Source organism: Salvelinus fontinalis, unplaced genomic scaffold (assembly GCF_029448725.1).
Source record: "Salvelinus fontinalis isolate EN_2023a unplaced genomic scaffold, ASM2944872v1 scaffold_0010, whole genome shotgun sequence".
NCBI classification, from domain to species: domain Eukaryota; kingdom Metazoa; phylum Chordata; class Actinopteri; order Salmoniformes; family Salmonidae; genus Salvelinus; species Salvelinus fontinalis.
Window position 1 is genome coordinate 824,987 of NW_026600219.1, and position 27,331 is coordinate 852,317.

Consider the following 27,331-nt stretch of genomic DNA (forward strand, 5'->3'; position numbering starts at 1 on the left):
GTAGTAAAATACTCTATATAGGGAACAGGGTACTATAGTAGTATAATACACTATATAGGGAATATGGTACTATAGTAGTATAATACACTATATAGGGAACAGGGTCTATAGTAGTATAATACACTATATAGGGAACAGGGTACTATAGTAGTATAATACACTATATAGGGAATATGGTACTATAGTAGTATAATACACTATATAGGGAACAGGGCTCTGGTCTATAGTAGTATAATACACTATATAGGGAACATGGTACTATAGTAGTATAATACACTATATAGGGAACATGGTACTATAGTAGTATAATACACTATATAGGGAATATGGTACTATAGTAGTATAATACCAATTTGTAAGTCGCTCTGGATAAGAGCGTCTGCTAAATGACTTAAATGTAAATGTAATACACTATATAGGGAACAGGGTATATAGTAGTATAATACACTATATAGGGAACAGGGCTCTGGTCTATAGTAGTATAATACACTATATAGGGAACAGGGTACTATAGTAGTATAATACACTATATAGGGAACATGGTACTATAGTAGTATAATACACTATATAGGGAACAGGGTACTATAGTAGTATAATACACTATATAGGGAACAGGGCTCTGGTCTATAGTAGTATAATACACTATATAGGGAACAGGGTACTATAGTAGTATAATAAACTATATAGGGAACAGGGTACTATAGTAGTATAATACACTATATAGGGTACAGGGCTCTGGTCTATAGTAATATAATACACTATATAGGGAACAGGGTAATATAGTAGTATAATACACTATATAGGGAACAGGGTACTATAGTAGTATAATACACTATATAGGGAACAGGGCTCTGGTCTATAGTAGTATAATACACTATATAGGGAACAGGGTAATATAGTAGTATAATACACTATATAGGGAACAGGGTACTATAGTAGTATAATACACTATATAGGGAACAGGGTACTATAGTAGTATAATACACTATATAGGGAACATGGTACTATAGTAGTATAATACACTATATAGGGAACAGGTTACTATAGTAGTATAATACACTATATAGGGAACAGGGTACTATAGTAGTATAATACACTATATAGGGAACAGGGCTCTGGTCTATAGTAGTATAATACACTATATAGGGAACAGGGTACTATAGTAGTATAATACACTATATAGGGAACAGGGTATATAGTAGTATAATACACTATATAGGGAACATGGTACTATAGTAGTATAATACACTATATAGGGAACAGGGCTCTGGTCTATAGTAGTATAATACACTATATAGGGAACAGGGTAGTATAGTAGTATAATACACTATATAGGGAACAGGGTATTATAGTAGTATAATACACTATATAGGGAACAGGGTCTATAGTAGTATAATACACTATATAGGGAACAGGGCTCTGGTCTATAGTAGTATAATACACTATATAGGGAACAGGGCTCTGGTCTATAGTAGTATAATACACTATATAGGGAACATGGTACTATAGTAGTATAATACACTATATAGGGAACATGGTACTATAGTAGTATAATACACTATATAGGGAACATGGTACTATAGTAGTATAATACACTATATAGGGAACAGGGCTCTGGTCTATAGTAGTATAATACACTATATAGGGAACAGGGTAATATAGTAGTATAATACACTATATAGGGAACAGGGTATTATAGTAGTATAATACACTATATAGGGAACAGGGTCTATAGTAGTATAATACACTATATAGGGAACAGGGTACTATAGTAGTATAATACACTATATAGGGAACAGGGTACTATAGTAGTATTATACACTATATAGGGAACAGGGCTCTGGTCTATAGTAGTATAATACACTATATAGGGAACAGGGTCTATAGTAGTATAATACACTATATAGGGAACAGGGTACTATAGTAGTATAATACACTATATAGGAAACAGGGCTCTGGTCTATAGTAGTATAATACACTATATAGGGAACAGGGCTCTGGTCTATAGTAGTATAATACACTATATAGGGAACAGGGCTCTGGTCTATAGTAGTATAATACACTATATAGGGCTCTGGTCTATAGTAGTATAATACACTATATAGGGAACAGGGTACTATAGTAGTATAATACACTATATAGGGAACAGGGTACTATAGTAGTATAATACACTATATAGGGAACAGGGCTCTGGTCTATAGTAGTATAATACACTATATAGGGAATATGGCTCTGGTCTATAGTAGTATAATACACTATATAGGGAATATGGTACTATAGTAGTATAATACACTATATGGGAACAGGGCTCTGGTCTATAGTAGTATAATACACTATATAGGGAACAGGGTACTATAGTAGTATAATACACTATATAGGGAACAGGGCTCTGGTCTATAGTAGTATAATACACTATATAGGGTACAGGGTACTATAGTAGTATAATACACTATATAGGGAACAGGGCTCTGGTCTATAGTAGTATAATACACTATATAGGGAACAGGGCTCTGGTCTATAGTAGTATAATATACTATATAGGGAACAGGGCTCTGGTCTATAGTAGTATAATACACTATATAGGGAACAGGGTACTATAGTAGTATAATAAACTATATAGGGAACAGGGCTCTGGTCTATAGTAGTATAATACACTATATAGGGAACAGGGCTCTGGTCTATAGTAGTATAATACACTATATAGGGCTCTGGTCTATAGTAGTATAATACACTACATAGGGAATATGGCTCTGGTCTATAGTAGTATAATACACTAAATAGGGAATATGGCTCTGGTCTATAGTAGTATAATACACTATATAGGGAATATGGCTCTGGTCTATAGTAGTATAATACACTATATAGGGAATATGGCTCTGGTCTATAGTAGTATAATACACTAAATAGGGCTCTGGTCTATAGTAGTATAATACACTATATAGGGAATATGGCTCTGGTCTATAGTAGTATAATACACTATATAGGGAATATGGCTCTGGTCTATAGTAGTATAATACACTATATAGGGCTCTGGTCTATAGTAGTATAATACACTATATAGGGAATATGGCTCTGGTCTATAGTAGTATAATACACTATATAGGGAATATGGCTCTGGTCTATAGTAGTATAATACACTATATAGGGAACAGGGCTCTGGTCTATAGTAGTATAACACACTATATAGGGCTCTGGTCTATAGTAGTATAATACACTATATAGGGAATATGGCTCTGGTCTATAGTAGTATAATACACTATATAGGGAATATGGCTCTGGTCTATAGTAGTATAATACACTATATAGGGAACAGGGTACTATAGTAGTATAATACACTATATAGGGAACAGGGCTCTGGTCTATAGTAGTATAATACACTATATAGGGAACAGGGTACTATAGTAGTATAATACACTATATAGGGAACAGGGCTCTGGTCTATAGTAGTATAATACACTATATAGGGAACAGGGCTCTGGTCTATAGTAGTATAATACACTATATAGGGCTCTGGTCTATAGTAGTATAATACACTACATAGGGAATATGGCTCTGGTCTATAGTAGTATAATACACTAAATAGGGAATATGGCTCTGGTCTATAGTAGTATAATACACTATATAGGGAATATGGCTCTGGTCTATAGTAGTATAATACACTATATAGGGAATATGGCTCTGGTCTATAGTAGTATAATACACTAAATAGGGCTCTGGTCTATAGTAGTATAATACACTATATAGGGAATATGGCTCTGGTCTATAGTAGTATAATACACTATATAGGGAATATTGCTCTGGTCTATAGTAGTATAATACACTATATAGGGCTCTGGTCTATAGTAGTATAATACACTATATAGGGAATATGGCTCTGGTCTATAGTAGTATAATACACTATATAGGGAATATGGCTCTGGTCTATAGTAGTATAATACACTATATAGGGAACAGGGCTCTGGTCTATAGTAGTATAATACACTATATAGGGCTCTGGTCTATAGTAGTATAATACACTATATAGGGAATATGGCTCTGGTCTATAGTAGTATAATACACTATTTAGGGAATATGGCTCTGGTCTATAGTAGTATAATACACTATATAGGGAACAGGGTACTATAGTAGTATAATACACTATATAGGGAACAGGGCTCTGGTCTATAGTAGTATAATACACTATATAGGGAACAGGGTACTATAGTAGTATAATACACTATATAGGGAACAGGGCTCTGGTCTATAGTAGTATTATACACTATATAGGGAACAGGGTCTATAGTAGTATAATACACTATATAGGGAACAGGGTACTATAGTAGTATAATACACTATATAGGGAATATGGCTCTGGTCTATAGTAGTACAATACACTATATAGGGAACAGGGCTCTGGTCTATAGTAGTATAATACACTATATAGGGCTCTGGTCTATAGTAGTATAATACACTATATAGGGAATATGGCTCTGGTCTATAGAAGTATAATTGTCAGGCCCTGACCTTAGTTATATATGTTTTCTGTATTATTTTGGTCAGATCAGGGTGTGACGAGGGTGGGTATGTTTGTCTGTCTTGTCTAGGGTTGTTAGTTAGTCTAGGCATATTGTATGTCTATGTTTGTCTGTTATGGTTCCCAATCAGAGGCATCTGTTTATCGTTGTCTCTGATTGGGGATCCTATTTAGGTTGCCATTTTGCCTTTTGGTTTCTTGGGTTATTGTCTATGTGTAGTCAGCCAGAAGAGGACTGGCCACCCCTCATAGCCTGGTTCCTCTCCAGGTTTCTTCCTAGGTTTTGGCCTTTCATGGGAGTTTTTCCTAGCCACCGTGCTTCTACACCTGCATTGCTTGATGTTTAGGCTGGGTTTCTGTACGGCACCTCGAGATATTAGCTGATGTACGAAGGGCTATATAAAATAAACTTGATTTGATTTGATTTGTAGTGTCCTGTCAGCACTTGGTTTAAACACTTGGTTTAAACACTTGGTTTAAACACTTGGTTTAAACACTTGGTTTAAACACTTGGTTTAAACACTTGGTTTAAACACTTGGTTTAAATAGCTTCACGTTCGTTTTGTTACTTTGTTAGTTTTGTTTAGTGTTTATTCGTCATTAAAAGAAGTATGTACGCATACCACGCTGCGCCTTGGTCTCATCACTACGACGAACGTGACAATAATACACAATAATACACTAAATAGGGGAACAGGGTAGCTGATTTAATGAGCCATTCGCAGTTTCACTGTACCGGCCGTGTGTACTTAGACTTGCATGGCTGAATCTTTGAGACAAGCATTATGCTACTGGCAGGATCAACCAGGTAGGGACAGATCCAATACCAGTTATCATTCACAACACCTCTTATCACGTCTTCAACAAGAGCTCGTATTTTCCCTTTCAAAATGGGACGTATTATGGACGAACGTCTATTATTGATGCAATTGTTGATGGTTACAGGGTCAATTCTGCACGGTTACAGGGTCAATTCTGCATGGTTACCGGGTTATTTCTGCATGGTTACAGGGATAATTCTGCATGGTTACCGGGTTATTTCTGCATGGTTACAGGGATAATTCTGCACGGTTACAGGGAAAATTCTGCATGGTTACAGGGATAATTCTGCACGGTTACAGGGATAATTCTGCATGGTTACAGGGTCAATTCTGCATGGTTACCGGGTTATTTCTGCATGGTTACCGGGTTAATTCTGCACGGTTACAGGGATAATTCTGCATGGTTACAGGGATAATTCTGCATGGTTACAGGGATAATTCTGCATGGTTACAGGGATAATTCTGCATGGTTACAGGGATAATTCTGCATGGTTACAGGGATAATTCTGCATGGTTACAGGGGTAATTCTGCATGGTTACAGTGATAATTCTGCACGGTTACAGGACTAAAACAGAAACAGGTATTTGATATTCATTCTTAGTGGTTAGGGTTAGTGGTTAGGGTTAGTGGTTAGGGTTAGTGGTTAAGGTTAGGGCTATGGTTTGGCAAAGGCTTTAAACAAAATAATAAAAAAAGGACTGGCTATTACCATGAAGTATCATAAGTATTCTGGTGTCCTGGTACAGCATTGTGCTGTAGTGCAGTGGTCTGAGCAGCTCCAACTCGGAGCATCAGGAGTTAGCGGCCAGCGCTGGGCAATCGGATGTAATTTATTTTGTAGGCGCCAAGGAAGGCATATATCGATGTTCAACAGGAACCTTTTCAAACGTACCGATATCAACGTCTATTTATGGTGATCAGGCTGCGCATCTTACGGGGAGGAAATAAATAGACACACGCACACACAGGACACACACACACAGGACACGCACACAGGACACGCACACACAGGACGCGCACACACAGGACACGCACACAGGACACGCACACAGGACACGCACACAGGACACGCACACAGGACACGCTATAGTGTGATAACAAACTATTATTATTAAAATGTTCTACTTTCTCTCACCTTCTCTCTCATCTACATTTCTCCACCTCCCTTCCTTCCTCTCCCTCTCTCTCTCTCCCTCTCTCCATTTCTCCTCCTCCCTCTCTCTCTCTCTCTCTCTCTCTCTCTCTCTCTCTCTCTCTCTCTCTCTCTCTCTCTATCTCTCTCGCTCTCTATCTCTCTCTCTCTCTCTCTCCATCCCTCTCTCCCTCTCTCTCTCTCTCTCTCTCTATCTCTCTCTCTCTCTCTCTCTCTCTCTATCTCTCTCTCTCTCTTTCCCTCTCTCCATCTCTCTCTCTATCTCTCTCTCTCCCTCTCTCACCATCTCTCTCCCTCTCTCTCTCCCTAGCTCTCTCTCCCTCTCTCTCTCTCTCTCTCTCTCTTTCTCTCTATCTCTCTCTCCATCCCTCTCTCTCTCTCTCTCTCCATCCCTCTCTCCCTCTCTCTCCATCTCTATCTCTCTCTTTCTCCCTCTCTCTCTCTCTCTCTCTCTCTCTCCGTCGCTCTCTCTCTCTCTCCATTTCTCTTCCTCCCTCCCATCTCATCCTCTTCATCCACACTTTTTTCCACCCATCCATCCCTCCCTCCCTCCCTCCCTGGCTCCTCTCTCTCCTCTCCTCTCATACAACCCAGTATGCCATCATTAGCTTCATGACATGGATCTAATTCAGCTCTTCCTCCTTCCTTCACCGTATCTCTGTACCCCACCCTCTCCTCAACATCTCTCTGTACCCTACCCTCCTCTTCTCTATCTCTTCACATCGTCTTCTCTCTCTCCCCCACCCTCTTCTCTCTCTCCCCCACCCTCTCCTCTCTCTCCCACCCTCTTCTCTCTCTCTCCCCCACCCTCTTCTCTCTCTCTCCCCCGCCCTCTTCTCTCTCTCTCCCCCGCCCTCTTCTCTCTCTGTCCCCCACTCTCTTCTGTCTCTCTCTCTCCCTCTATCTCCTCTCTCCCCTCCATATCTCCAATCCCTCTCCATCTCCACCTCACTCCCTCTTTCTCGCTCTTTCCTCTCCTCCTGTCCTCCTCTCCCACCCTCCTCTCGCCCTCTCCTCCACCAACCTCTCTCTCTCTCTCTCTCTCTCTCTCTCTGTCTGTCGGTCTCTCTCTCTCACGCTCTCTCAGATATAAATTGGTAATCGAGAGCCCTGGTCTCCATGCCGACAGTTCTCCAGTGTTCCGTGGGGGCCTTATCAAGTGATTTCTGGGTTTTAGATCATAATTGAAGTGTGTGTGTGTTTGTGTGTGCATGTGTGCGTGTGTGTGCATGCATATGTCTACGTACGTGCGTGCATGTTGTATGTGTATGTGTGTGTGTGTGTGTGTGTGTGTGTGTGTGTGTGTGTGTGTGTGTGTGTGTGTGTGTGTGTGTGTGTGTGTGTGTGTGTGTTATGCAGTAATTCCTGGTGTTTTACACAGATCTGACAGAACGGGCATAATAGGGAGAACAAGATGATTGTATCTCCTAATTAGCTTTAACACAGAGCAACAAAAGCAGTTGTTCTGAAATAGATCGTGTGGGGGTATATTACCAGCGTATCGCTAACTCCTATGATAAAATGAGTGGATATTATTAGAGTATCGCTAACTCCTATGATAAAATGAGTGGATATTATTATAATATCGCTAACTCCTATTATAAAACGAGTGGATATTATTAGCATATCGCTATCTCCTATTATAAAACGAGTGGATATTATTAGCATATCGCTAACTCCTATGATAAAACGAGTGGATATTATTAGCATATCGCTAACTCCTATGATAAAATTAGTGGATATTATTAGCATATCGCTAACTCCTATTATAAAACGAGTGGCTATTATTAGCATATTACTATCTAACCCCTATGTTAAATTGAGTGGGCGTTATTAGCATATGGCTAACTAACTCCTATGATAAATACAGTGTAATGCATACGCTACTAAGCTAATAAGGTAATTGTAGGTGTTGTTGGAGAACTTAATGTTAATGAATGAAGTACAGGCCCAGGAAATGTAAATGGTGACACGTTATATGAGCCACCTGTGTGTGGTGAACACTGAATGCTTTATAAGTCATTTATAGGTTGTTACGAAGTCCAATGACAGGTTATGAATGCTAATAGCATAGGACAGACATTTTTTATCACCACGGCAGGGCCCAGAATTGTTCACCACGGTAGGGCCCAGAGTTGTTCACCACGGTAGGGCCCAGAGTTGTTCACCACGGCAGGGCCCAGAGTTGTTCACCACGGTAGGGCCCAGAGTTGTTCACCACGGTAGGGCCCAGAGTTGTTCACCACGGCAGGGCCCAGAGTTGTTCACCACGGCAGGGCCCAGAGTTGTTCACCACGGCAGGGCCCAGAATTGTTCACCACGGTAGGGCCCAGAGTTGTTCACCATGGCAGGGCCCAGAGTTGTTCACAGTTGTTCACCACAGCAGGGCCCAGAGCTGTTCACCACGGCAGGGCCCAGAGTTTATCCCCACGGCAGGGCACATAGTTGATCCCCACGGCAAGGCCCAGAGTTGTTCGTCACGGCAGGACCCAGAGTTGTTCACCACGGCAGGGCCCAGAGTTGTTCACCACAGCAGGGCCCAGAGTTGTTCCTCGTCAAGTGTTAATGTCTAAGATTCTGTGTTAAGTATGATGTCTGAATGGTACCAGTGACGTCTGAATGGTACCAGTGACGTCCGAATGGTATAAGTCAATTCTGAATGGTACCAGTGACGTCTGAATGGTACCAGTCAAGTCTGAATGGTACCAGTCATGTCTGAATGGTACCAGTAACGTCTGAATGGTACCAGTGACGTCTGAATGGTACCAGTCAAATCTGAATGGTACCAGTCATGTCTGAATGGTACCAGTGACGTCCGAATGGTACCAGTCAAGTCTGAATGGTACCAGTGATGTCTGAATGGTACCAGTCAAGTCTGAATGGTACCAGTCATGTCTGAATGGTACCAGTGACGTCCGAATGGTACCAGTCAAGTCTGAATGGTACCAGTGATGTCTGAATGGTACCAGTCAAGTCTGAATGGTACCAGTCATGTCTGAATGGTACCAGTAACGTCTGAATGGTACCAGTGACGTCTGAATGGTACCAGTCAAGTCTGAATGGTACCAGTCATGTCTGAATGGTACCAGTAACGTCTGAATGGAACCAGTAACGTCTGAATGGAACCAGTGACGTCTGAATGGTACCAGTACCGTCTGAATGGTACCAGTAATGTCTGAATGGAACCAGTGACGTCTGAATGGTACCAGTCATGTCTGAATGGTACCAGTAACGTCTGAATGGTACCAGTGACGTCTGAATGGTACCAGTCAAGTCTGAATGGTACCAGTCATGTCTGAATGGTACCAGTACCGTCTGAATGGTACCAGTGACGTCTGAATGGAACCAGTGACGTCCGAATGGTATAAGTCAACTCTGAATGGTACCAGTCATGTCTGAATGGTACCAGTACCGTCTGAATGGTACCAGTGACGTCTGAATGGAACCAGTGACGTCTGAATGGTACCAGTACCGTCTGAATGGAGACAGTGACGTCTGAATGGTGGTCGATTTAAGGAGTGAGAGTGAAGTGTGAGGAGGTTTCGAACACAGCAAAAAAACAGGAGGGAAGGAGGAAGTGAGGAAGAGAGGGAGAGAGGAAGGGAGGAAGAGAGGAAGAGAGGAAGAGGGAGAGAGGGAGAGAGGAAGAGGGAGCGAGGGAGAGAGGAAGAGGGAGAGAGGGAGAGAGGAAGAGGGAGAGAGGGAGAGAGGAAGAGGGAGAGAGGGAGAGAGGGAGAGAGGAAGGGAGGAAGAGAGGAAGAGAGGAAGGGAGGAAGAGAGGGAGAGAGGAAGAGGGAGAGAGGGAGAGAGGAAGGGAGGAAGAGAGGGAGAAAGGGAGAGAGGAAGAGAGGGAGAGAGGAAGGGAGGAAGGAAGGAAGAGAGGGAGAGAGGAAGGGAGGAAGAGAGGGAGAGAGGAAGGGAGGAAAAGAGGGAGAGAGGGAGAGGGAGACAGGGAGAGAGGAAGGGAGGAAGAGAGGGAGAGAGGAAGGGAGGAAGAGAGGGAGAGAGGGAGAAAGGGAGAGAGGGAGAGAGGAAGCGAGGGAGAGAGGGAGAGAGGGAGAAAGAGACAAAGAAACTAGTTTCCTCTCTACAGGGGAAACTTTATCCTGTTGGTGTTCCTCTCTACAGGGGAAACTTTATCCTGTTGGTGTTCCTCTCTACAGGGGAAACTTTATCCTGTTGGTGTTCCTCTCTACAGGGGAAACTTTATCCTGGTGGTGATCCTCTCTACAGGGGAAACTTTATCCAGGTGTGTTCCTCTCTACAGGGGAAACTTTATCCAGGTGTGTTCCTCTCTACAGGGGAAACTTTATCCAGGTGTGTTCCTCTCTACAGGGGAAACTTTATCCAGGTGTGTTCCTCTCTACAGGGGAAACTTTATCCAGGTGTGTTCCTCTCTACAGGGGAAACTTTATCCTCGTGGTGTTCCTCTCTACAGGGGAAACTTTGTCCAGGTGTGTTCCTCTCTACAGGGGAAACTTTATCCTGGTGGTGATCCTCTCTACAGGGGAAACTTTATCCAGGTGTGTTCCTCTCTACAGGGGAAACTTTGTCCAGGTGTGTTCCTCTCTACAGGGGAAACTTTATCCTGGTGTTGATGCTCTCTACAGGGGAAACTTTATGCAGGTGGTGTTCCTCTCTACAGGGGATACTTTATCCAGGTGTTGATCATCTCTACAGGGGAAACTTTATGCAGGTGTTTTTCCTCTCTACAGGGGAAACTTTATCCAGGTGTTTTCCCTCTCTACAGGGGAAACTTTATCCAGGTGTTTTTCCTCTCTACAGGGGAAACTTTATGCAGGTGGTGTTCCTCTCTACAGGGGAAACTTTATCCTGGTGGTGTTCCTCTCTACAGGGGAAACTTTAGCCTGGTGGTGATCCTCTCTACAGGGGAAACTTTATCCTGGTGGTGTTCCTCTCTACATGGGAAACTTTATCCTAGTGGTGTTCCTCTCTACAGGGGAAACTTTATCCTGGTGTTGTTCCTCTCTACAGGGGAAACTTTATCCAGCTGCACCCTCTGTTATCAGATCACAGTGGAACCCATTGTCTGTGCTCCTCGTTGTTCTTAGGGAACGTAATAATGTTGCAACAGTGGAGCTCACAAAAATGGCCCCCACCCACCCACACACGCACGCACGCACGCACGCACGCACACACACACACACACACACACACACACACACACACACACACACACACACACACACACACACAGTATTAATCCTCCCCTCACGAACACACACACACTCCCCCCCCCTCCCTCCATCACTCCCTCCCTCCCTCCCTCCCCCTCCCTGCCTCCCTGCCTCCCTCCCTTTCTCCCTGCCCCCCCCCCCCCCCCTCCCTCCCACACACAACTCTGAGACAACTGAATCAGGGCAGCGCCACATTATGCAGGTATCATGTTCTGTTTCCATCTGGCTCTGGGAGAGATACTGAAGCTGTTATTATTTAATCAAGCCGTCACCATCAGGCCTATTTGCTGAAATATAATTGAATGTTTTCCGTAGAGGATCAGGTTTAGCTTGGCTGTCTGGAGGGAGAGGAGAGGAGAGGAGAGGAAGAGCGATGCCAGGCCAGATTGTATTCCAATGCTCTGATATACCATTATGTAGCTGTTATAAATGATGGCTGTATCACTGTTATAAATGATGGCTGTATCACTGTTATAAATGATGGCTGTATCACTGTTATAAATGATGGCTGTATCACTGTTATAAATGATGGCTGTATCACTGTTATAAATGATGGATGAATCACTGCTATAAATGATGGCTGTATCACTGCTATAAATGATGTTTCACTGTCATAAATTATGGAAATGATGGATGAATCACTGTTATAAATGATATAAATGATGGATGAATCGCTGTTATAAATGATGGCTGTTTCACTGTTATAAATGATGTTTCACTGTTATAAATGATGCATGAATCACTGTCATAAATCATATAAATGATGGATGTTTCACTGTTATAAATGATATAAATGATGGCTGAATCACTGTTATAAATGATGGATGAATCACTGTTATAAATGATGGATGAATCACTGATATAAATGATGGCTGAATCACTGTTATAAATGATGGATGAATCACTGTTATAAATGATGGATGAATCACTGATATAAATGTTATAAATGATGGATGAATCACTGATATAAATGATGGCTGAATCACTGTTATAAATGATGGATGTATCACTATTATAAATGATGGATGAATCACTGATATAAATGATGGCTGAATCACTGTTATAAATGATGGATGAATCACTGTTATAAATGATGGATGAATCACTGTTATAAATGATGGATGAATCACTGATATAAATGTTATAAATGATGGATGAATCACTGTTATAAATGATGGATGAATCACTGTTATAAATGATGGCTGAATCACTGATATAAATGTTATAAATGATGGATGAATCACTGATATAAATGATGGATGAATCACTGATATAAATGATGGCTGAATCACTGTTATAAATGTTATAAATGATGGATGAATCACTGTTATAAATGATGGATGAATCACTGATATAAATGTTATAAATGATGGATGAATCACTGATATAAATGATGGCTGAATCACTGATATAAATGTTATAAATGATGGATGAATCACTGATATAAATGTTATAAATGATGGCTGAATCACTGTTATAAATGATGGATGAATCACTGTTATAAATGATGGATGAATCACTGATATAAATGTTATAAATGATGGCTGAATCACTGATATAAATGTTATAAATGATGGATGAATCACTGTTATAAATGATGGATGAATCACTGATATAAATGATGGCTGAATCACTGATATAAATGATGGATGTCTCACTATTATAAATGATGGATGAATCACTGATATAAATGATGGCTGAATCACTGTTATAAATGATGGATGTCTCACTATTATAAATGATGGATGAATCACTGATATAAATGATGGATGTTTCACTGATATAAATGGTAAAAAAGTATCTCTTTACTGAGTTTTAGCTCCTCCTATTTCAGACGTCTTTTCCCCAAACTGAGTCAACAGAAGGGTCAGAGGTCATTTCAGATCACCCTTCCCTTCTTTCCTGTTGGAATAGATGAGGTTCCACGAACATCTCAGATTTCCCCATCGCTAGTGTTTGTCCGAGGCCCCGTTACTGGCTTGTGGTGGAGTAAATAATATCTTCTCAAACATTCTCATCAGTTCATAAATTCCTGCTATTTCAATCTCCAGACAACAACATGGAGCCAGATGGAAACATTTTACTGTCAAGAAACAATGTCGTATGGAGTACATGAGTCCCATCAGTATTTCCCACATTATATAGTCTAATATTGTTGTATGGAGTACATGAGTCCCATCAGTATTTCCCACAGAATATAGTCTAATATTGTTGTATGGAGTACATGAGTTCCATCAGTATTTCCCACAGTATATAGTATAATATTGTTGTATGGAGTACATGAGTTCCATCAGTATTTCCCACAATATATAGTCATTATATAAGTATTTCGCAAAGTAAAAACTATAGCAGATGTAAATGATAATATGATACATATACAATATAGTATAATATTAGTACCTAATATAGTACTATGTTATAATTTGTAGTAAAAACTGAGTTTATAGTAGTACCTACTTTAGAGGGGACACTTCATACTGTAGTATAGTGTAGTATAGTATAGTGTAGTACTTACTGTGGGGGACACAATCGTACTGCAGTATAGTATAGTATCATATATCATATTATAGTGTAGTGTAGTGTAGTATGGTACAGTATAGTATACTATAGTACGGCATATTATGTATAGTATAGTGTAGTACTTACTGAAGGGTACACACTCATACTGCAGTCTAGTAGCATATAGTATAGTACGGTGTGGTATCATATAGTATATTATAGTATGTATAGTATAGTGTAGTGTAGTGTAGTATGGGATAGTATAGTATGGTATAGTATGTATAGTATAGTATAGTACTTACTGTAGGGGACACACTCATACTGCAGTATAGTATAGTATGTATAGTATAGTACGTTATAGTATGCACAGTATAGTATAGTACTTACCGTAGGGGACACACGCATACTGCAGTATAGTATAGTATAGTATGTATAGTATAGTATAGTACGCTATAGTATAGTATAGTACTTACTGTAGGGGACACACTCGTACTGCACCTCCAGGTATTTGTATGTTCCAGGACAGGGGTCAGGAAAGACATCAGGTCCAGCTACCACAACACACTGGGTACGGTTGTTACACCTGGAGACAACGACAGGTAAACATTAGAACGTGAATACAGACACACACACACTGGGTACGGTTGTTACACCTGGAGACAACGACAGGTAAACATTAGAACGTGAATACAGACACACAACACACACTGGGTACGGTTGTTACACCTGGGGACAACGACAGGTAAACATTAGAACGTGAATACAGACACACAACACACACTGGGTACGGTTGTTACACCTGGGGACAACGACAGGTAAACATTAGAACGTGAATACAGACACACAACACACACTGGGTACGGTTGTTACACCTGGGGACAACGACAGGTAAACATTAGAACGTGAATACAGACACACAACACACACTGGGTACGGTTGTTACACCTGGGGACAACGACAGGTAAACATTAGAACGTGAATACAGACACTGACACAACAGAGAAACAACACCTGGTTGTTACACCTGGACACTGACACAACACCTGATTGTTACACCTGGACACTGACACAACACCTGGTTGTTACACCTGGACACTGACATAACATCTGGTTGTTACACCTGGACACTGACATAACACCTGGTTGTTACACCTGGACACTGACACAACACCTGGTTGTTACACCTGGACACTGACACCTGGTTGTTACACCTGGACACTGACATAACACCTGGTTGTTACACCTGGACACTGACACAACACCTGGTTGTTACACCTGGACACTGACATAACAACTGGCTGTTACACCTGGACACTGACATAACATCTGGTTGTTACACCTAGACACTGACTTAACTTCTTGAGAATACAGGGGGTGCTGTTTCGCATTAGCATAATTGCCTCTACAGACTAAACTGCCTCTTATTCAATTATTGCTGTTACTATATGCATATAACCATATAGCATTGGATAGAAAACAAGCTATGGTTTCTAAAACCGTTCCAATTGAGTCTCTGAGTCAAACACAGGTCATTTCACAGCACTTTCCCTGAGCCAGAAGAAGAATGCAAGATGTGTATGCTCGCTTCAACGCTCTGCCTATATATGGTCACGCGACCTATGACCCGAATGACACTTCCTTCTTCTTCCTCTGGGTGTCTGGAAGACGTCAGAGGAGAAATTTTTTGTTTATCTTGTACTGACGTGAAATAAGACCTATTTCTTTAGCGTGACCGACAACTTCCGGTTTCTGAGATGCGCGTTTTCAGAGGTGGCATTGTCTTTTGTTATGCTGACGTTACGGATGAAAACTATCTCCGTGTCGAAGTTTGTTTGATACATGTGACCATATCACCGTAATGTATGTTTTTTCAATATAGTTTAATCAGATTATTAGAATTTTTTCGGGAGTTTTGCCGTGTTCCGTTCTTTGAGTTTTTTAACTTTGGACATGGACCGTGCCAGTCGACCAGTACCCAGGCTAAATGAAGAGGGGAAGTTGCCATTGTGAATGGATTGAACGACTCATCAGGACTAAGGACACCTTGATCAACATTCTGATGAAAGACCAGCAATAGTAAGACCCAATTTACGATGTTATTTCATATATCTGTCGTGCATGTGAACTGGTCGGGCGCGTCCAGCTGGTTTTGGCTGGCCTGGTTATGCTAATTAGCTAGTTATGCTAATTTCGCTATAAAACATTTAAAAAATCTGAAATATTGTTTGGATTCACCAGATGTTGGGCTTTCAATGTCTGTACGCTGTGTATTTTTTCTGAAATGTTTTAAGACAAGTAATTAGTTATATAACGTTGGTCTCTGTAATTGTTCTAGCTGCATCAGCACTATATCAGATTGCAGCTGCAATGTAGAACTGTGATTTATACCTGAAAAATGCACATTTAAAAAAAAAAAACTATGCTATACCATAAATATGTTATCAGACTGTCATGTTATGAATTTGTTTGTTAGTTAGTGGCTATCAATATCTTAGTTTAGCCGAATTGGTGATAGCACCTGATGGAGTAAGAAACTGTTGGAGTAAGAAAATGGTGTCATTTTGCTAACGTGTTTAGCTAATAGATTTACATATTGTGTCTTCCCTGTAAAACATTTAAAAAATCTGAAATGGTGGTTTTATTCACAAGATCTGTGTCTTTCATTGGGTGTCTTGGACTTGTGATTTAATGATATTTAGATGCTACTATTTAATTGTGACGCTATGCTAGCGATGCTAATCAGTGTGGGGGGTGTGGGGGGTGCTCCCGGATCCGGGTTAGGTACTCTGTAGAGGATAACACCTGGTTGTTACACCTGGACACTGACACAACATCTGGTTGTTACACCTGGACACTGAAACAACACCTGGCTGTTACACCTGGACACTGACACAACACCTGGTTGTTACACCTGGACACTGACACAACATCTGGTTGTTACACCTGGACACTGACACAACACCTGGTTGTTACACCTGGACACTGACATAACACCTGGTTGTTACACCTGGACACTGACACAACATCTGGTTGTTACACCTGGACACTGACATAACAACTGGCTGTTACACCTGGACACTGACATAACATCTGGTTGTTACACCTGGACACTGACACAACACCTGGTTGTTACACCTGGACACTGACATAACACCTGGTTGTTACACCTGGACACTGACACAACATCTGGTTGTTACACCTGGACACTGACACAACACCTGGCTGTTACACCTGGACACTGACACAACACCTGGTTGTTACACCTGGACACTGACACAACATCTGGTTGTTACACCTGGACACTGACATAACAACTGGCTGTTACACCTGGACACTGACATAACACCTGGTTGTTACACCTGGACACTGACACAACACCTGGTTGTTACACCTGGACACTGACACAACAGAGAAACAACACCTGGTTGTTACACCTGGACACTGATATAACACCTGGTTGTTACACCTGGACACTGACACAACACCTGGTTGTTACACCTGGACACTGACACAACACCTGGTTGTTACACCTGGACACTGACACAACACCTGGTTGTTACACCTGGACACTGACACAACACCTGGTTGTTACACCTGGACACTGACATAACACCTGGTTGTTACACCTGGACACTGACATAACACCTGGTTGTTACACCTGGACACTGACATAACACCTGGTTGTTACACCTGGACACTGACATAACAACTGGCTGTTACACCTGGACACTGACATAACACCTGGTTGTTACACCTGGACACTGACACAACACCTGGTTGTTACACCTGGACACTGACACAACAGAGAAACAACACCTGGTTGTTACACCTGGACACTGACATAACACCTGGTTGTTACACCTGGACACTGACACAACACCTGGTTGTTACACCTGGACACTGACACAACACCTGGTTGTTACACCTGGACACTGACACAACACCTGGTTGTTACACCTGGACACTGACACAACACCTGGTTGTTACACCTGGACACTGACATAACACCTGGTTGTTACACCTGGACACTGACATAACACCTGGTTGTTACACCTGGACACTGACATAACACCTGGTTGTTACACCTGGACACTGACACAACACCTGGTTGTTACACCTGGACACTGACACAACACCTGGTTGTTACACCTGGACACTGACACAACACCTGACACCAAGGACATGTCAAGGTCAATGTGACACTACACAGACATACATAAACATTAAACTCATTAAACTCCCTGTCAACAGGTGTTCTCTGTTACATAGATAACAACAGGGACACTCCCTGTCAACATGTGTTCTCTGTTACCTAGACAACAACATGGACACTCCCTGTCAACAGGTGTTCTCTGTTACATAGACAACAACATGGACACTCCCTGTCAACAGGTTTTCTCTGTTACCTAGACAACAACATGTACACTCCTTGTCAACAGATTTTCTCTGTTACCCAGACAACAACATGGACACTCCCTGTCAACAGGTGTTCTCTGTTACCTAGACAACAACATGGACACTCCCTGTCAACTGTAACGGTCCTGACCTGTTTTCTGTTGTTTTTGTATGTGTTTATGGTCAGGGCGTGTGTTTTGGGTGGGCAGTCTATGTTTTCTGTTTCTATGTTGGTTTTGGGTTGCCTGGTATGGCTCTTAATTAGAGGCAGGTGGTTTGCGTTTTCCTCTAATTAAGAGTCATATTTAGGTAGGGTGTTCTCACTGTTTGTTTGTGGGTGATTGTCTTCCGTATCTGTGTTATGTTTTGGCACCATACGGGACTGTTCGGTTGTTCGTTCGTTTATTTTGATGTAGTCTGTTTCCTGTCCGTAAGTGTTACGTTTAGTTATGTAAGTTTATGTTCAGGTTTCGTCTACTTCGTTTTCTTGTTTTGTATTTTTGGAAGTGTTTTGTTTTTCGTGTTGCCATCGTCGTTATAAATAAAGAGATGGCTTATTTCCCTAATGCTGCATTTTGGTCTGATGATCCTTCTCTCCTCTCCTCATCCGAGGAAGAGGAGAACGACAGCCCTTACAGAATCACCCACCACGCTAGGACCAAGCGGCAAGGGAAAACTCAACGGAGTAAGGGACAGGAAAAGAAGGAGCAATGGACATGGGACGATATATTGGACGGAAAGGGTTGCTACACATGGGAGGAGATCCTGGCTGGTAGGGATCGCCTCCCATGGGAACAGCTGGAGGCACTGAGGAGAGCAGAGGCTACCGGAGAGAGGAACCGGAGTTATGAGGGAACGCGTCTGGCACGGAAGCCCAAAAAGCCCGTAAGTAACACCCAAAAATTTCTTGGGGGGGGCTAAGAGGTAGTGGGCCAAGGGCAGGTAGGAGACCTGCGCCCACTTCCCAGGCTTACCGTGGAGAGCGGGAGTACGGGCAGGCGCCGTGTTACGCAGTAGAGCGCACGGTGTCTCCTGTACGAGTGCATAGGCCAGTGCGGGTTATTCCACCTCCCCGCACTGGCAGAGCGAGATTGGGTATTGAGCCAGGTGTCATGAGGCCGGCTCAACGCGTCTGGTCTCCAGTGCGTCTCCTCGGGCCGGCATACATGGCACCTGCCTTACGCATGGTTTCCCCGGTTCGCCTACATAGGCCGGTGCGGGTTATTCCACCTCCCCGCACTGGCCGGGTGACCGGGAGCATTCAACCAGGTAAGGTTGGGCAGGCTCAATGCTCAAGAGTGCCAGTACGCCTCCACGGTCCGGTATTTCCGGCGCCACCTCCCCGCCCCAGCCTAGTACCTACAGTGCCTACACTACGCACTAGGCTACCAGTGCGTCTCCTGAGCCCAGTTCCTCCTCCACGCACTCTCTCTGTAGTGCTTGTATCCAGTTCGGTGCCTCCAGTTCCGGCACCACGCACTAAGCCTCCTGTGCGTCTCCAGAGCCCTGTACACACTGTATCTTCGCCCCCTACTAATCCTGATGTGCTTGTCCTCAGCCCGGTGTCACCAGTGCCGGTACCTCGCATCAGGTATAGAGTGGGCTTTGAGAGTACAGTGTGCCCTGTCCCTGCTCCCCGCACTAGTAGGAAGGTGCTTATCCTTAGCCCGGTGCCTCCAGTTCCGGCACCACGCACCAGGTCTACAGTGCGCCGTATCCGGCCAGAACCATCCGTCTCCCCAGCGCCATCTGAGCCATCCGTCTCCCCAGCGCCATCTGAGCCATCCGTCTCCCCAGCGCCATCTGAGCCATCCGTCTCCCCAGCGCCATCTGAGCCATCCGTCTGCAATGAGCCTGCAAAGCCGCCCGTCTGCCATGAGCCTACAGAGCCGTCTGCCAGACAGGAGCCGCTAGAGCCGCACGCCAGACAGGAGCCGCTAGAGCCGCCCGCCAGACAGGAGCCGCTAGAGCCGCCCGCCAGACAGGATCTGCCAGAGCCGCCAACCAGACAGGATCTGCCAGAGCCGCCAACCAGACAGGATCTGCCAGAGCCGTCAGAGAGCCATGAGCAGCCAGAGCCGTCAGAGAGCCATGAGCGTCGAGAGCCGTCAGCCTGCCATGAGCGTCGAGAGCCGTCAGCCTGCCATGAGCGTCGAGAGCCGTCAGCCTGCCATGAGCGTCGAGAGCCGTCAGCCTGCCATGAGCGTCGAGAGCCGTCAGCCTGCCATGAGCGTCGAGAGCCGTCAGCCAGCCATGAGCGTCGAGAGCCGTCAGCCAGCCATGAGCGTCGAGAGCTGTTCAGTCAGGATCTGCCTGAGTATATCAGCCGGGACCTGCCCCTTGTCCCGGTGCTGCCCCTTGTCCCGGTGCTGCCCCTTATCCCGGTGCTGCCCCTTGTACCGGTGCTGCCCCTTGTCCCGGTGCTGGTCCTTATCCCGGTGCTGGTCCTTATCCCGGTGCTGGTCCTTATCCCGGTGCTGGTCCTTATCCCGGTGCTGTCCCTTATCCTGGTGCTACCCCTTGTCCCGGTGCTGCCCCTTGTCCCGGTGCTGCCCCTTGTCCCGGTGCTGCCCCTTGTCCCGGTGCTGCCCCTTGTCCCGGTGCTGCCCCTTGTCCCGGTGCTGCCCCTTGTCCCGGTGCTGCCCCTTGTCCCGGTGCTGCCCCTTCTCCCGGTGCTGGCGGTTCATTTAGGGGATGTTAGTTTTAGGGTGGTCATTGGGAGGGGAAGACAGAAGCGGGGAGTGACTATGGTGGTGTGGGGACAGCGTCCAGAGCCTGAGCCACCACCGTGGTCAACTGCCCACCCAGACCCTCCCCTGGACTTTGTGCTGGTGCGCCCGGCGTTCGCACCTTGAGGGGGGGGTTCTGTAACGGTCCTGACCTGTTTTCTGTTGTTTTTGTATGTGTTTATGGTCAGGGCGTGTGTTTTGGGTGGGCAGTCTATGTGTTCTGTTTCTATGTTGGTTTTGGGTTGCCTGGTATGGCTCTTAATTAGAGGCAGGTGTTTTGCGTTTTCCTCTAATTGAGAGTCATATTTAGGTAGGGTGTTCTCACTGTTTGTTTGTGGGTGATTGTCTTCCGTATCTGTGTTATGTTTTGGCACCATACGGGACTGTTCGGTTGTTCGTTCGTTTATTTTGATGTAGTCTGTTTCCTGTCCGTAAGTGTTACGTTTAGTTATGTAAGTTTATGTTCAGGTTTCGTCTACTTCGTTTTCTTGTTTTGTATTTTTGAAAGTGTTTTGTTTTTCGTGTTGCCATCGTCGTTATAAATAAAGAGATGGCTTATTTCCCTAATGCTGCATTTTGGTCTGATGATCCTTCTCTCCTCTCCTCATCCGAGGAAGAGGAGAACGACAGCCCTTACATCAACAGGTGTTCTCTGTTACCTAGACAAGAACATGGACATACAGGTAAGAGACGAAATACAAGGGGGTCAATGTGTTGCGATGGAGACACAAGAACATGCAGCCTTATAAACACTACACACACATTAACATACACACACACACAATCACACACATTAACATAAACACACACACACACACACTACACACACATTAACATACACACACACACAATCACACACATTAACATAAACACACACACACACTCACACACATTAACATACACACACACTCACACACTTTAGCATACACACACACACTCACACACAGACACATTAACACACACATTAAAATACACACAAACTCACACACACACACTTTAACATTCACACACACACACACACTCACACATTTTAGTATACACACACACACTCACACACACACTGTAACGGCTGACGCTCTCCTCATCCTCGGATGAGGTGAGGAGAGAAGGATCTTCAGACCAAAACGCAGCATTTGGGAAATAAGCCATCTTTTTTTATTTTAAAGACGACGAAGAATAAACACGAAACACTTAATACAAACTAACAAAACAACAAACGATCGTGACGAAACCTGAACATAAACTTACATAACTAAACATAAACTCACGTACAGGAAACATACGACATCGAAACGAAACGAAACAAACAAACGCTACAGTCCCGTGTGGCACGAACATACATACTGACACAGGAGACAATCACCCACAACGAACACTGTGACAACGCCTACCTAAATATGACTCTTAATTAGAGGAACGCCAAACACCTGCCTCTAATTAAGAGCCATACCAGGCAACCCAAAACCAACACAGAAACAGAAAACATAGAATGCCCACCCAACCTCACGTCCTGACCAACTAACACACATAACAACTAACATAAATAGGTCAGGAACGTGACATTACCCCCCCCACAAGGTGCGAACTCCGGACGCACCAGCACAAAGTCTAGGGGAGGGTCTGGGTGGGCATCTAACCACGGTGGTGGCTCAGGCTCCGGGCGAGGTCCCCACCCCACCATAATCCATCCTAGCTTCCTCCCTCTAAGAATGTCCACCCTCTTTTTACCCCCACAAAATCCTCTTAATAACCTCACTAATAAGGACAGCACCGGGACAGAGAGATAAATCAAGACAGAGGGATAGATAAGAATATAGAGGTAGATCAAGATAGAGAGGGAGATCAGGATAGAGGGGCAACTCCGGACTGAAAGGCAGCTCCGGACAGAGAGACAGCTCTGGACTGATGGGCAGTTCTGGGTATCTAGCCGTTTCAGGCTGAAGGGCAGCTCATGGCTGGCTGACGGCTCTCGACGCTCATGGCAGGCTGACGGCTCTCGACGCTCATGGCAGGCTGACGGCTCTCGACGCTCATGGCAGGCTGACGGCTCTCGACGCTCATGGCAGGCTGACGGCTCTCGACGCTCATGGCAGGCTGACGGCTCTCGACGCTCATGGCGCTCTGACGGCTCTCGACGCTCATGGCGCTCTGACGGCTCTGGCTGCTCATGGCTGTCTGACGGCTCTGGCTGCTCATGGCTCTCTGACGGCTCTGGCTGCTCATGGCTCTCTGACGGCTCTGGCTGCTCATGGCTCTCTGACGGCTCTGGCTGCTCATGGCTCTCTGACGGCTCTGGCTGCTCATGGCTCTCTGACGGCTCTGGCTGCTCATGGCTCGCTGACGGCTCTGGCTGCTCATGGCTCGCTGGCGGCTCTGGCAGATCCTGTCTGGTTGGCGGCTCTGGCAGATCCTGTCTGGTTGGCGGCTCTGGCAGATCCTGTCTGGTTGGCGGCTCTGGCAGATCCTGTCTGGTTGGCGGCTCTGGCAGATCCTGTCTGGTTGGCGGCTCTGGCAGATCCTGTCTGGTTGGCGGCTCTGGCAGATCCTGTCTGGTTGGCGGCTCTGGCAGATCCTGTCTGGCTGACGGCTCTAGCGGCTCCTGTCTGGCTGACGGCTCTAGCGGCTCCTGTCTGGCGGATGGCTCTGTAGGCTCATGGCAGACGGGCGGCTTTGCAGGCTCATGGCAGACGGGCGGCTTTGCAGGCTCCTGGCAGACGGACGGCTCAGACGGCGCTGGGGAGACGGATGGCTCAGATGTCGCTGGGGAGACGGATGGCTCAGATGGCGCTGGGGAGACGGATGGCTCAGATGGCGCTGGGGAGACGGATGGCTCAGATGGCGCTGGGGAGACGGATGGCTCTGGCCGGATACGGTGCACTGTAGACCTGGTGCGTGGTGCCGGAACTGGAGGCACCGTGCTAATGATAAGCACCTTCCTACTAGTGCGGGGAGCAGGGACAGGGCACACTGTATTCTCAAAGCCCACTCTATAACTGATGCGTGGTACCGGCACTGGTGACGCCGGGCTGAGGACAAGCACATCAGGATTAGTAGGGGGAGAAGATACAGTTTGTACAGGGCTCTGGAGACGCACTGGTAGCTTAGTGCGTGGGGCCGGAACTGGAGGCACCGGGCTAGATACACGCACTACAGGGAGAGTGCGTGGAGGAGGAACAGGGCTCAGGATACGCACTGGTAGCCTAGTGCGTAGTGTAGACACTGAAGGTACTAGGCTGGGGCGGGGAGGTGGTGCCGGAAATACCGGACCGTGGAGGCGTACTGGCACTCTTGAGCATTGAACCCGCCCAACCTTACCTGGTTGAATGCTCCCGGTCGCCCGACCAGTGCGGGGAGGTGGAACAACCCGCACCGGCCTATGTAGGCGAACCGGGGAAACCATGCGTAAGGCCGGTGCCATGTATGCCGGCCCGAGGAGACGCACTGGAGACCAGACGCGTTGAGCCGGCCTCATGACACCTGGCTCAATACTCAATCTAGCCCTACCAGTGCGGGGAGGTGGAATAACCCGCACTGGGCTATGCACTCGTACAGGAGACACCGTGCGCTCTACTGCGTAACACGGCGCCTGCCCGTACTCCCGCTCTCCACGGTAAGCCTGGGAAGTGGGCGCAGGTCTCCTACCTGCCCTTGGCCCACTACCTCCTAGCCCCCCCCCCAAGAAATTTTTGGGAATTACTTACGGGCTTTTTTGGCTTCCGTGCCAGACGCGTTCCCTCATAGCTCCGGTTCCTCTCCCCGGTAGCCTCTGCTCTCCTCAGTGCCTCCACCTGTTCCCATGGGAGGCGATCCCTACCAGCCAGGATCTCCTCCCAAGTGTAGCAACCCTTTCCGTCCAATACATCATCCCATGTCCATTGCTCCTTTCTCTCCTGTCCCTTACTCCGTTTAGTTTTCCCTTGCCGCTTGGTCTTAGCGTGGTGGGTGATTCTGTAACGGCTGACGCTCTCCTCATCCTCGGATGAGGTGAGGAGAGAAGGATCTTCAGACCAAAACGCAGCATTTGGGAAATAAGCCATCTTTTTTTATTTTAAAGACGACGAAGAATAAACACGAAACACTTAATACAAACTAACAAAACAACAAACGATCGTGACGAAACCTGAACATAAACTTACATAACTAAACATAAACTCACGTACAGGAAACATACGACATCGAAACGAAACGAAACAAACAAACGCTACAGTCCCGTGTGGCACGAACATACATACTGACACAGGAGACAATCACCCACAACGAACACTGTGACAACGCCTACCTAAATATGACTCTTAATTAGAGGAACGCCAAACACCTGCCTCTAATTAAGAGCCATACCAGGCAACCCAAAACCAACACAGAAACAGAAAACATAGAATGCCCACCCAACCTCACGTCCTGACCAACTAACACACATAACAACTAACATAAATAGGTCAGGAACGTGACATTACCCCCCCCCACAAGGTGCGAACTCCGGACGCACCAGCACAAAGTCTAGGGGAGGGTCTGGGTGGGCATCTAACCACGGTGGTGGCTCAGGCTCCGGGCGAGGTCCCCACCCCACCATAATCCATCCTAGCTTCCTCCCTCTAAGAATGTCCACCCTCTTTTTACCCCCACAAAATCCTCTTAATAACCTCACTAATAAGGACAGCACCGGGACAGAGAGATAAATCAAGACAGAGGGATAGATAAGAATATAGAGGTAGATCAAGATAGAGAGGGAGATCAGGATAGAGGGGCAACTCCGGACTGAAAGGCAGCTCCGGACAGAGAGACAGCTCTGGACTGATGGGCAGTTCTGGGTATCTAGCCGTTTCAGGCTGAAGGGCAGCTCATGGCTGACTGACGAATCTCGATGCTCATGGCTGGCTGACGGCTCTCGACGCTCATGGCAGGCTGACGGCTCTCGACGCTCATGGCAGGCTGACGGCTCTCGACGCTCATGGCAGGCTGACGGCTCTCGACGCTCATGGCAGGCTGACGGCTCTCGACGCTCATGGCAGGCTGACGGCTCTCGACGCTCATGGCGCTCTGACGGCTCTCGACGCTCATGGCGCTCTGACGGCTCTGGCTGCTCATGGCTCTCTGACGGCTCTGGCTGCTCATGGCTCTCTGACGGCTCTGGCTGCTCATGGCTCTCTGACGGCTCTGGCTGCTCATGGCTCTCTGACGGCTCTGGCTGCTCATGGCTCTCTGACGGCTCTGGCTGCTCATGGCTCTCTGACGGCTCTGGCTGCTCATGGCTCGCTGACGGCTCTGGCTGCTCATGGCTCGCTGGCGGCTCTGGCAGATCCTGTCTGGTTGGCGGCTCTGGCAGAACCTGTCTGGTTGGCGGCTCTGGCAGATCCTGTCTGGTTGGCGGCTCTGGCAGATCCTGTCTGGTTGGCGGCTCTGGCAGATCCTGTCTGGTTGGCGGCTCTGGCAGATCCTGTCTGGTTGGCGGCTCTGGCAGATCCTGTCTGGTTGGCGGCTCTGGCAGATCCTGTCTGGCTGACGGCTCTAGCGGCTCCTGTCTGGCTGACGGCTCTAGCGGCTCCTGTCTGGCGGATGGCTCTGTAGGCTCATGGCAGACGGGCGGCTTTGCAGGCTCATGGCAGACGGGCGGCTTTGCAGGCTCCTGGCAGACGGACGGCTCAGACGGCGCTGGGGAGACGGATGGCTCAGATGGCGCTGGGGAGACGGATGGCTCAGATGGCGCTGGGGAGACGGATGGCTCAGATGGCGCTGGGGAGACGGATGGCTCAGATGGCGCTGGGGAGACGGATGGCTCTGGCCGGATACGGTGCACTGTAGACCTGGTGCGTGGTGCCGGAACTGGAGGCACCGTGCTAATGATAAGCACCTTCCTACTAGTGCGGGGAGCAGGGACAGGGCACACTGTATTCTCAAAGCCCACTCTATAACTGATGCGTGGTACCGGCACTGGTGACGCCGGGCTGAGGACAAGCACATCAGGATTAGTAGGGGGAGAAGATACAGTTTGTACAGGGCTCTGGAGACGCACTGGTAGCTTAGT

The 27,331-nt window shown here is 45.9% G+C and overlaps 1 protein-coding gene across 7 annotated transcripts in view; it reads right to left on the bottom strand.

The window, feature by feature from the left end:
• The window catches only part of LOC129842060 (adhesion G protein-coupled receptor L3-like), a 362,294-nt gene that overhangs the window by 214,992 nt on the left and 119,971 nt on the right, over positions 1 to 27,331 (bottom strand). For all 7 annotated transcript variants that reach the window (XM_055910441.1, XM_055910442.1, XM_055910440.1 and 4 more), the window contains one exon: positions 14,659 to 14,768. In XM_055910441.1, the coding sequence (XP_055766416.1) occupies positions 14,659 to 14,768 (110 nt within the window). The remainder of the gene's footprint in view (positions 1 to 14,658; positions 14,769 to 27,331) is intronic.